The sequence below is a fragment of the Argiope bruennichi genome, chromosome 7 (genome assembly GCF_947563725.1).
Source record: "Argiope bruennichi chromosome 7, qqArgBrue1.1, whole genome shotgun sequence".
Taxonomy (NCBI): Eukaryota; Metazoa; Arthropoda; class Arachnida; order Araneae; family Araneidae; genus Argiope; species Argiope bruennichi.
The window spans coordinates 55,296,241-55,309,815 of record NC_079157.1 but is presented as its reverse complement, the minus strand read 5'-3'; the positions used below and the strand labels follow the sequence as shown (position 1 = coordinate 55,309,815).

Sequence of the window (13,575 nt, the reverse complement as noted above, 5' to 3'; positions counted from 1 at the left end):
CTGCTCGTTGCATTGACTGCCACGGTCTAACAGTCGCTCATAATTGTTCAACCATTCAACATGACAATTTTGTGTTACTTGTGTTTTCGTAGTAAAAATAGTTATCTATCATATTTTAAAAGAGGGGTACAATATCGGAAACAAGTGTTAAGAAAAGAAAAACATATTATAGTAGATTTTTTTTTTAGCTCACCACACCTACGTCACTGGGTGGACCGTAACACTTTGAAAATATTAGAAGTACCCCATACTCTGAAAAAGTCTGCCCGTACCCGTACTCTGGGGGGGGGGACTTTTGGAGACAGATGGAGCCCTTGGAACAATTAGTTAGTCCAAGGACTCCATCTTAAAGAATCATTGAGAATTAATTCCTTTCAGCATAGTTACGCCTCAGTATCCGTCAATTAATTTCATTTTCTAAGGGTTCCGCTCTAAAAATCATTGGAAACCTCACTCTGTATAATTATGCTATTCCATCTATCAATTAGTATCAAAAATTAATAATTTTTCCATTTCTTTTTTACAGTACTACTTCTTTCAAAAAAGTATGGATGTTCTTTTTATTGCGGAAGAATAAACACAATCAGAACCTGCTTATTTGATGCTTTCTTCGAATTATTTTCCCATGCAACTATACATGTTTGCTGTCATTCATACAAAGATATAAAAATGAATAATAAGCCTCATTTCCCCCGTATATTATTTTATGAAGCCATTTTCCAGCATTTGCCGATTTCTTTCAAATTTTTAGCGAAATTTATCAATGAGAAGTATATCGTTCGTCCTTCATGTCCATGTTAACTGATAAGCTTCAAAATGCAAAAAGCTTGATGGATGAAATTAGATTTATCATTAAAACTATCATTCTATATCATATTTTGAATTCAATCTAACCAAGAGTTGGCCATTTGTCGATCTGCTTTTCTGCGAATAAGTGAATACGATAATTCGAAAACATAACATTTTAGATAAATAAAATTTTGTATCTGGTATCCGGTAATTTTGTATCTTATCAAATTTACAGATGCTTATTCTAATCAAATTTACAAATTCTGCATTTTATTATATATTAGAGATTCTTATCAAATTTTGGATCTCATCATGTGAAAGAGAGCTATCAAAAATTTATAATCGGATTCCGTCGGTTTCTGTGAAGGAATATGTTTCATATTATGTTAGTACACACAAAAATCAATATAAAAGTACTACTACACTATTGGTTACATTTTCAGATGCAAAATGTATAAAAGAAATGTATTGGAATGGTCTAAAACTTCTTTTTCATAATTGTGATAAATATTCAATCTTTATATCTCGCTGAGCCCAAAAAACACATCATTAGAAATGTGTATCTGTCTACAAACATGATAACTCAAACGTATAGCAGAGCAGACGAATGAAATTGTTATCCCTATAAGCTCAAGATATTGTGCGATATCTCCCTGAGCTGTTCGATATTCCGAATGCCAGCCAAAATCGTGAAGATATCGTAACAATGTTGTTGAGCCTTTTGTTCTCCTACGGATGTGGTCTTTATATCAAAACTGAAGTTTTCTTCAAATGTTGAGTGGAATCCATCGATATAATGTCTGCCCTGCTTTTCCATGTGCTTGTGAAGTCGATAACGCAACAACTTATCGAGTTATATAGATGAAATTGGTATACAGATTAATTACCAGAATCGTAGAGGCTTCTCAAATTTTGGTATTCGTTTATTAGTCGACTGTCAGTTGGTCTTTGTGTGTATTTAAAAATAATAAATCAGAAACACAACAAGCTAAGAAAAATAAAATTTAATATCCTGTCTAGACATCAAAACCGTAGCTCTTTAGCACATTTTTGGACCAATCTTTCAACTAAAAGATATCCAAAATGCATACTTGATTCTTTTGGCTGTACAAAGGGACGAAACCCGTCATATTACGAAAGCATTGAAAAAGTCAAAAGAAGGGGAAAAAAAAATGCACTACGATGTTTGACATATTTTTTCCATCTAATTGTTTTACTTTTATTATTATTACTTTTACTTAACGTAACGTAGAAAAGGTATTATTTTATTGTTTTCAAGCGTCCTTGGCAACCTTTCCAATACGCCATTAAGTTGTAGAAGGAAGTCACAATTCTTTACTTATTACTCGTGTACTTTTGTACATTAACAGACGATCTACAAGAAACCAAATCATAGTAATATATTGTAATAAAAGACATTTGCATAATAGTGAATTGCAACGATTATTTAAGTAGTTAGCGGAATCTCTTAAAATAATTAAGAGAATATTTAAAATTGAAACTGAAAATTTATATTATTTAAATATGCATTTAAATAAATTATGTTACATCATATTAAGTAGTTTGTCTAATTTTACAAGATTTTGCTTCAGATTTGTTTCCCATTTTATTTATAAAATATGCGTTTTTATAATCATATTGAAAAGTATTCCCTTATAACAAAAATATCCGAACATTTTTTTCAAGTATAATACTTTCAAAATATCAAATAATGACTTTTCTAATTTTTACTTATTTATTATGAAAGAACTTTAAAATAGGATTATTTCTTTTGAATTCCGTTGAAAAGTCAAGCATCGTTTAGTATTTGATGTAAAATTGTAGATGGCAGCACGATTGTTTAAGTTTTCTAAGCAATCGGTTTATCTTCGATTTTGTTAACGTTTCCAAGTTGCTCAGCTTCTCTTGTCTAGATGTGCACTTGCTCAGACGAAATATCTCTGTGTCACGCAAGGAGGTAAAGTTCAGATTAATTTTGAGGAAAACTTCTGTGCAAATGATGAACAATGAAAAAGTCAGTAAGGGAACCGCCGACAACAGAGGTATGGCAGCTTTATCGAAGTCTTATTTAGTACTATACAACAGTGTTCAAACTGCTGGGTAAGTATATTGTTTATGTGTTTAAATCTCACGTATAGAAAAATAAAATAGAATTTTATAAAAGTAATATTATTTTAATCTTTTTTTTTTTTTTTTTGCAAGAAAACATTAATTTATCTTGTTGCTGAACAAGCACACAACTCAAACCTTTTTTAATGCGAATTTCCTCGAGTTCAAAGGTTCAATTTGTACCTCCAGCGTATTAAGTTCGGTATAATAGTATAATATCAGGAAACTTCAAGTGTTAAAGTTTGATTCATATACAAATTTTGAAAATAAATCGCTAGAAAAAGCAAATTAAAGAACCTTTTTTTTTTTTTTTGTTTAGAAAAATCACAGTTGTTTATATTTTAATAGGAACAACTATATTTTTTTATATATATAAATACATAATAAAGAATATTACGTCAAGAAAAATTTGGGAAAAATGTTATAAATTATTTTAATGAAATTGAGCGATTAAGAGCTATTGATAGAAATTTTAAGAGTACATCAAAAATTTATACCAAGCATCGATTTTAAGTGTTATGCTGTTTCATTTTGCTTCGCATTCTAATGAAATATTAATTGTGACATTTTTTACATAAAAAATTTAATATTATTATGATTATTTTATTATATTTATTAAAATTAATTTTTTAAATTAAAATAATAATAAGTGAATAGCATCGAAATACTTGATCGTCATGGTATTATTTTGTACTGACTCATTTTAAAGTTTTTACATGTTCATCTCTGATTTATTGTTATGCTGATATTGATTAATGATTAGTATAAAAATGTACATGTTCAATATAGCAGATGCCCCATAGCACATCTTACCTAGCGTTTTTAGCAATTAAATAAATACATATTCTTGAATTTTTAAAATTAGTTTGTTTCAAATATGCTTTGTGAGCTTTAAAACTCCAATTCTTGAACACATTACACTGAATTTCTTGATTCATTGAATTGAATTGAGAATCATATTGCACTGAATTAAGCGATTAGCATTATTATTCCTAGCAGAGAGAATTCGTTTAGAGATTTAGTCAGATTTATTTGAATTGGTGCTCTGGATTAATATATCTACTATATTTTTTAACGATTGCCATAAAACATCTATATTTTTTAACTTCAACAGATTCATAATTTAGTATATATTCTTACTAAGTATATATTCTTTTTTAGCACAAAATAATGCTACACTATCGTTCAATTTTCAGAATCTTTTGCAAAATCATGAAGATATCGTGACTTGTTAAATATTTATTTCTAATTGGAGCTATAATTATTTACTTTTTATGACCAATCATAAGTTGTTGCTTTTTTTATTTAATTTTTGCACAATTTTTAGTGCAAGAAATTGCTTGACTTTGTAGTAAAGATTTAAAAATATATATATTGCATTTTTTTTATTACATTATCATTTAACTTGAAAATTTAATAATTTGAAATAAGAAAATGTAAGACTTTTTAAGCATGAAAGCATCTTATTATTGTACTGACTGTGATTAATAATTAGATGCCAGTTTGGCTTTTCTCAGTCCATGCAGCAGATGTTGTTGGATAAACAATTTAAATGAAATTTTATTTTCAATTAAACTATCATTTAAATTGCTTATAGCCTATATTCAATCAAATTTAAATCTATATATTACTATTGTTTTTTAACAGTATTGATATTATTTCTAGAATGCTATCTATATTTTTCACTTAGATATATTTAGATATTTTTAGGTAAAATGTCGCATTAAAATTTTCTGAAAGCTGAGAAAATAGATCAAACTGTAATCATTTTTTTCCTTGATAAATTTAGTAATTAAGAAAAAGGATATTTCTTGAAAAATATTTGTTTTAAACTTTACAGTTTTATTAGTTTTGAATTTACAATTGTATTAAGTTTAGAATTAATAAAGCATTTTTATCAAAAATTATTGAATCAATATTTTGATTTTTTTTTTTTTAACTGAGATTTTTTTTTAAAGTTGTATTATTATATATTTTTTTTCTTTATAGATGGAGTTATATTCTCTTTAAAACTCTAAAATTTCTATTGGTAAACCAAGCTGTCTCAGGATTATGGGATGATTGTAGTAAGAGTGTGACAATTTTTCAATCCTTAGCTGCCTTAGAAGTAAGACATTTTTCATTACTTTTGTTATATAATTTTGATATTATATTTTCTGTGATAGATTTTAGCTTTGTTAATTATTCATATACAGATGCTTATAAACTGTTTTGGCATAACCAGTGGAATTATAGTTTTCATCAAGGCAAACAATATTTGCTATGGAACCTAGGATCAAGTTTGTTCAGATTATTAGGAGAAAACAGTTCAGCCATCCAATCTGATGTCACCTTTGGCATTATTTCTTCAATACTTAAAAGGTGGCACAACTTTAGTATGGCGTTTTTAAATATTATTAGAAATAAATCAACATTTGATGAGCAACATCATATTCATTAAAACTTCAGTTTAGTTCTGTGATATCATCCAGATGGATGTTGTGGTGCCTTTAGAAAATTACATGTATCAAATGTAGCAGATATTCATTGAAAGAAGAGGATAGCAAATTGAAATGAAAGGAAAATGTAGAAGAAGGTTGTATCATGAGCTATTTCCAATACATCAGAATCCAACTTACTTTTATCTTTGACGATAGAAGATCAGGAAACTGTCTTATTCGCTATTATAAATGATCTGTGTAACATCTATAGGCTGTATGGATGCTTGGAATGGAAAACTATGTCTTAGACAGATTGGTAGCATTCTTCCTAAAAATATGCCAATATGTCATCCTGTAGTAGTATTTGTCATATTATAATATGAATTGATGTACGTGACATACATGTGCACATCTTTCATGTGCAAATAGTTCAATCTTTAAATGGTAATGGCTATTCTCATTTACTACTTCATGAAGTGGATGTTTCAGAGAATATCAGATAATCCATATTTGTTTGATATTGCTTAAATAAAAGTTTAACCTTACTTTTATTCAGTGATATGAGGCCTTATTTATTCAAAGGTATTTTTATCACTTCTAAAGAATGTATCTTGGTTTAGAGCAATCCCTATATCACTGCTCCTTACAAACATCAACAGTGATTTATCTTGAATACCTCGGTAATATTTTTGATGATTTGTGTAGTTGATTCGTATTAGTTGCCAGAATATTTGTTTGATATGATTTTTTTTTCTTTTTTTCTTCCTGAAGTAAAAACTGTTCATGTTTGTTGCTAACTGTTTTGCTTGCCACATAAAGGAATATGTAGCTGATGCATAGCAGCCTTAGCATGATTTATTTTTGTGATCCAATGCTTCATGAATCTTGATGAATTGAACCAGACAAATATACTTTGGCCTCAGTGCTGATCTAATCTAAACCCAATGAATTAATTATGATGCATTTTGTGAGATAACTTAGTGGAGTGAACCTCTCTGAGGAAAACTAATTTTTGCATTTTGTAGGATATTTAAAACACTAGGAATTTCTAAAAGAATACACTAATGTTTCCTGATGTGAATTGTGTAATGGCATACTGGGCTACTACTTTGAACAGTCTCAATCTTTCTTTAGAAATAAATGGTATTGTTCAATAGTGGAATATGATCCTAGATTCCATAGTAAATAGTTTAATTATTCTATAATGAAGTAAAGTTTAGAAATGAAACATGTTTATGCTAAGATTTGTTAATTTTTTTCCTTGCCTAACTGATTAATTACCATGCTTCTTTATTTCTAAGTATCCTTTAATCATTCATCATATTGTTTTATTTTCTTATTTGTTTGTTTTTTAGACATTTAAAATAAGATGCTATTATTAAAAATAATTTAATACATTAGATTTAGCTGTTCAATAATTATATTCTTAAATGTATATAAATTCTTATTTCTTTATTTTTATATCTTCCTAAAATCATTTATATTTTTTTCTAATTTCAGGTCCTACATTGTATTGTAGGTATTGTTCCTTCTAGTGCTTTTGTCACTTTCTTGCAAGTTTTTTCCCGAGTTTTTATGGTTTGGGGAATCGTTAGACCAATTGAGACGGTATTATTCTTCAATATTATATTGCTAATTTTATTGTTACTCAGATTTAAATTAAAATGTTCCGAATTAATTTATAGTAAAAGATCTAAAGAAGCCTACTTTTTAATTTTAAATTACAGAATTCTTCTATTAACAGAATACCAGTAATCTGCGATTACATTTCTATGCTTGCTAAAATTAATATCAATAGTTACCGGTAATTAAATAGCATTGCTGTTCTTTATGCTTCATTTCAGCAGCAGCATAACTTTTTGTCAATGTCACTGTTGATTAAAATGTTATTTTTATAAAAAGTTAATATGAAATTCACCTTTTTTTAAATTTCTCTCAGTTCCTTATTTATATGTAATTAGGTACCTTTTATCTTGCCTAGAAAAGGTAACAACTTATCCTATGCTAAAATTATTAGCATTCATTTCTTAATTTCATATTTAATTATAATGACTTAGTAGATTAAATTTGCAGTCTGTGATCAATTTATAAATAAAGTCTTTGTTTAAATTTTGGCATATTTGCAACTCATTGTATTTAAAAATGTGGTACACTTAATAAACTTCTGGCAAAATGATACTTTAGGCAAACAGGACTATATAGAAAGTTTATTGAGAATATAAACATCAGTGTGAGTAAATTCTGTCTGAGAAACATTCTTGTTTGTTATACTTCTTGTACTAATTCCTACTTTTATCCTTCTGATTTTTTGTATTTGTTTGTAATGTATTTGTTTTTTCTAGGTTCAAAACTGTCCAACTTTGCCACTCACACTTATTGCTTGGGGAATAACAGAAGTTGTTCGATATTCATATTATTGTGCCAATCTCTTAGGCACTCCACCAAAACCTCTCACATGGTGCAGGTATATTATTTAAATTGAATTATTTCCTGGCTAGTCCTTTTATAAAATTGATTAGTTTCTTTTCGTACCTTATATATTAAATTTATGAAAAGAAATTTTTTAGAAACCTACCAGTGCATTAAACTTAATATTTTTTCTAATAAATTTATGATGCAATCATTTTCTAAATCATATTTATAAACATATATATATCTTGTTGTCTCAAGTTTCAGTTTTCATAAGGAACGCTGATGACTGACTGTTTTTAATCTATAATTGAAATAAATTTTTGAACTATTTATTAAATAATTTTATGATTTCTTCAAAATGACATATAATTGCTGCTTTTGCATATATATTATTAAATAATGTAAATATTTTTCAGGTATACTTTATTTATGGGATTGTATCCAGCAGGAGTATCGGTATGTAGAGATGCAAATTGATTAATAATATGTAACATTGTTATTGACTGGAATTTCTGTGTGATAATGTGTGAAGAGTAATGGAAGTCATTATATATCTAGTTAATATACACATTTAATAGGTAAACATCACAAATGTTGAATTAAATTTTTATTTACTTTGTAAATTCATGCAAAGTAAAATTGCTGCTACAATGGACTACAGCTTTCACTTGAATGCACTTTTCATGTTTGAAACCTTTAGACTAAGATAGAAGCTATTCAAATTATGCACATGTTGCAATTGATTTAAGTAATTTATTTTATGTGCTGATTTGCATTAAGCAATTTTTTTTTTCTGTGGTTTTCTTCCTCAATTTACTCAATATTATTTTGAACATATTCAGTAATATATGAAAATCGCATGATAACTATTAATTATAAATTCTTATGAAGATATTATTGAGCAAGTGTCTAACTTTGTGACAGAAATTAGTTTTATCAACTAGTCTAATTATCCATTTATATGTATAATTTTCAGCAGTCATCAACTCTTTGCATATTTTTTGAAACAATACTAATAAATCAAAATGCTTATTAAAGTAACTGTCCAATTTATTCAGTTCACATTGTCTTGTATTTTTATCAACATTTATACAGCTTCTCTAAAATTGTATTAATGGAATTTTTCGTCAAAAATAATTTCTATTATCTATGCTGGATTGTTTGCATATACTCTTCTAAAAAGTAATAGTTTTTAAAATCATTTTATTGTTGTCAGAAGTGCCTTAATGAGAGTAATTATGATTAAAGGACTGAGTGACACTCAGATGAAGTAAATGTTGTTAAAGTCATATGTCTAATACTTTTTTGAGTCAATGTGAACAGCTTGATTTAAATATTTGTTGTACAAAAGCTATTTTTAAAAAATTTATTTGAAAGGTATTTACTTTCAGAAATAATGTATTCAAATTTATAAACAAGTACCACTGATGCTTAATATTTGCTGTTTTCAATACACTCTTTCATGAAATATGTACTGCAACTCTTTCCAAACATTCTGTAGCAATTTTCTATCAATGCTAGCAGTTATCAGCTGTGATATAAACTTTCAAATCAGTGCTGGCATTGCTCAACATTATATAGCCACATTGATGAATTGGCTGCTCAGTTGTTACTATATGATTTCTGTTGTGGGAGTTTGGAGATGATTTGTTCATCTAAATGTTCAATAACCATCACTGGTTTAAAATCCCTTATCACATTTGTTATTTGTAGCATTAAGAAAGTCATGTTGCAAGTGGTTTCCAAAAAAAAAAATACACACAAATTTTAAATGTGCAATATAAAAACAAGAGTGCACATTAAACATTTGTTATGCTTTTTAAATTTTAATTAATTACTTATTGAAATATATATATATTTCAAATAAGTGCAATAACTATCTGTAATACTTTGAAATTGTAACATCCGTAAATCCATATATTAGAGTCATGTGGAAAATTTGAAAAGGGTAATAATCTGATCTTAAATCATTTTGATAATGTATCACAAATTTGCAAGTTTGTGGTCTTTGTGAAATTTACAAAATGATACAAATGATTAGTACTATTTTTCTTTAGAAATGTTTTAGCATTAGAATAATATATATATATATATATATATATATATATATATATATATATATATATTTTAAAGAAATGATAAGAATATCTTGAGCTTTATATGTTTAGAATAGTAATAGAATTTCCTAGAATAGTCATAAGATACATGAAAAATTTTGTATGTTAAAGTTCACAGAACAAAAGTCATCATGAAATAAATCTTTAAAAAAAAAAAAAAAATCTTAAAATGAGTGAATAAAAAGTTTATACTGATGTGTTCGAACTTCCCATGGATCAATATTATTTTAAATGAAAGAATAATTACTTTATAGTGTATTTATGCTAGTGATTATAAATACATTTTGTTTGCATTTATAGGTGTTATATGCGTGATAGTTTTAAAGGATCAAGTATTGGTAATGAAAAAAAAAAAAAAAACTAAATTACATTTTTAAAAATGTAACAAAATTAAAAAAAATGTTCAGAAACATTTTAAATAGTTGTTTAATATTATATTGGTGTATATGAAAGAGTATTAATAGTGTTTGGGAAAGAAAATTGTTAAATTCATCTATATATTAAAACTGATTAAATTTTGCTTTTAAAAATTAAATTTTATCTTTAAAAAGATTCATAAACTATATTCTTTATGCATTGTTAAACTGCATTATTCAATAATGTACAAAGAAATAATTAAGAGCATTTATTACATTATAGTTGAGATATATAAATGGGCACGATTTTCAAGATCTAGTTAAAAATTTTAGATGAAAGGAAAGTAATATTCAGAATATAATTTCAATTATTTAATTTGGTAATTGTTAAAAATATCTTTTGAATGTGATGTCTTATTTTATTTTATTTATTTTCCTTCTAGGGTGAAGTCGGAAACATGTTGTATGCCTTGAATACTATAAAAAAGGCGCACATGTTTTCAGTAGCTCTTCCTAATCGTTATAACATATCTTTCAGTTATTACTATTTCTGTTTGGTTTTGATGGCATCCTATGCTCCAGGTAAGTAAATGGGAGTTTATAAGAATACCATTAAACATTTTGTAAACTTTTATGTACAAACAGGTTTTTCTTTTCCTTTCCATTCCTTTTTTTACAATTTATTTCTGAGAAAATTTCTAAATTTGCATATCATGTATTATAATTTATTACTTCATCTAACTTATTGATATTCATGATAGAGAGTTTGGAAAAATAGTGAATGAAATAACTGTTATTGGCAACATCTCTTTCAAAAATTACAAAAAAAAAAAAAAAAAAAGCATTTTAATTGTCATCATACTCCAATCCATTTTTCTCCAGAACTGCAGAAATTGAAAGAATTTATATTTTCTCTAAAATCTATTAAAAATTTGTCTTTATATAGTAATAATATTGCCTTTTTCAAAGCTCCTAAACTGTTTTTCTATATAAACAAAGGAGATAAAGTTTCAAATAATGTATGGATTAAATCTATGGTAAGCTGTTTCAAACTTTTAAGTACTGGTATTCACTTTCTAGAAAGTTAATCTATAGTGACCCATTTTGTCTTCAATGAATTAAATTTTTTCATAAATAAACAGCACTTTTTTTTCCCTTCTTTTTTGAAACGTAGGTTTTATGAGCCAAAAAAGAAATTTGTGAAGCAGAAATTTTTTTATTAAATATGTGTACACAAATTATAGTGAACTATCACAAAATTAATGCATTTCCAAACTGAATTAAAGATTCATGATGAAAAGGGATTTCTGAATAGGTGGGAGGGATGAGATAGACACACTCCCATGACATATTTCATGGGACTGTAACTTTAAGCAAAACTGCAGTTTGGTGGAACAGACAATGCATCTAATGTGTGCAAAAGTCTGGTTCTTTAAATTATTATCTGCACATAAAAAAAGTCACTTGTATTGCTTCTTGTCATTCAACACAAATTGCATGGTTTTTACTGTCATGTATAAATCAGTAGCACCTTTTGCAAATTATTGAAAGATGTATTTATATTCAAAAACTTGTCATGACCAACCTATAATTGGTTTACTACCCTCAGTTTGAGAATTCCTGATCTACGGGATAGAAAGTATTTATATTTCATTCATATATCTTAATGTTAGTCTTCCTTTTCTCAATTCATTTTCTTAGCCATATAATTCTTGTGCATTTAGTAATATTTCATGCATGTCATTTTTTTTTAAATTGAAATTTAAATCCAACATAAATTCTCAAAATATGTTTGCATTCCATACAGTAAGTTAGTTATCTCGGCTGTTACATTACATGAAATCAATAATCATCAAACTTGCTCATTTATTGTGAATACAGTATACAATACAGAATAATTGTAGTAAATCATCCAATTGTAATAAGTTTTTAAGAGAAGTTACTATATAGAGGATTTGTCAAAATATTTTAGCAAGGAAGAACTGACTGAACCTACAAATAGCAGTTTGCTTTTAGAAAAAGCATGATTCTGATTGTTTTAGATGCTATCTACTAGAGATGAATATTTCTCTGAAAAAACTAACCAAATAATATTGGGTGAAAGAATGTACAATACCATTCTTTTTATTATTCTACTATTATAAACAACTGAAATTTTAAAAATAAATGCAAATATTCATTTTTAGTACATTTTGTCCATTTCGGTTCTTCTGAGCAACATCTATGTACTTTCGCTGAAATCACTAACCTCAATTTTACACTTTTTTAAAATTAGATTTAAATCTATTTTTTGAAAATATATTTACATTATAATGCAGAGAAAGAAGTTTCTAAAACATGTTAATGAAATGAAAATCATTATTGTGGTTGTCATTTATCCAATTTTAACTAAATAACATATAATTAATGTGACATTTTATAGATGGTGTACTATTAATGAAACATTGTTCTTAATACTCTAGAAGCAAGACTATCGGGCTTAGTTTTCAAATTTAGCTTGTAGTTTATTTCTTGTATTGTATTTGCTCAATAAGAAAAGGTTTCTCAAATTTTAATATTTTTCTTCAATGTTGGGCAGCATTTTATTGCATATATTTAGATCATATTTTAACAATTTATTTCTATGCAGTGTTTTTCTAGCTTTCATAATTATGTAAAACTTGGATTGAAGAAATGATTGAATTTTTTAGCATTTTTTATTCTTTAAAATTTTATGAATATAATCCAATTTTTAGCTTTTGCCAAGATTTCTTTTCCAAGCCATGCCAAAAGTGAAATCACAAACTGAATAAGCAAATAGAAAGTATATAAAAGCAAGCATGAGAAAGAATTTTAATTTTATATAGTTTTAGAAAGAATTTCCAAACCTCAGTATTGTGATTCCATGAAAATTACAACTTCAAAATTACAGTGAAGATGGAGTTCAAGCAATTAGAAAATTAAGAGTGTAACTAATTTGAAATTATTATATATACATAAAATGTTTCTTTAAACATTTTAACTTTCTACAAGATTATTGCAAATTATTTATTTTGTTTCAGTTTTTCCTCAACTTTTTGGTCATATGCTGCGTCAAAGAAAAAAGATCTTGGGCACATCTAGCAAAGAATCAAGTAAGCAGAGATAGATCAAAGTACTATTTTTTTTTCAAACATAGAAACAAATGTGTATCATGAAAATATATGTTGGTTTGTATATCAGTCCATTTAATTCTAAACATTTATTTTACATTTATTTGTTCATTAAAAGTTAAAATATATGCAGAAGATTTTGTAACCTCCAAGAAAGCAAATGTTAAATATGAAATATATTCCTCTTTATTGTTCTAGTGACAGCATTTGCTTTATTTATTTTCTGTGAAATTTTACATGC

The 13,575-nt window shown here is 26.8% G+C and overlaps 1 protein-coding gene across 1 annotated transcript; it reads left to right on the top strand.

The window, feature by feature from the left end:
* Positions 1–2,625: 2,625 nt before the first annotated feature.
* Positions 2,626–13,531, top strand: LOC129975092 (very-long-chain (3R)-3-hydroxyacyl-CoA dehydratase 1-like). The gene is made up of 7 exons (XM_056088001.1): positions 2,626–2,889; positions 4,888–5,005; positions 6,819–6,926; positions 7,661–7,782; positions 8,147–8,186; positions 10,647–10,785; positions 13,245–13,531. The coding sequence occupies exons 1-7, from the start codon at positions 2,786–2,788 to the stop codon at positions 13,328–13,330; spliced, it is 717 nt and encodes a 238-aa protein (XP_055943976.1). The 5' UTR covers positions 2,626–2,785; the 3' UTR covers positions 13,331–13,531.
* The last annotated feature ends 44 nt before the right edge of the window (positions 13,532–13,575 follow it).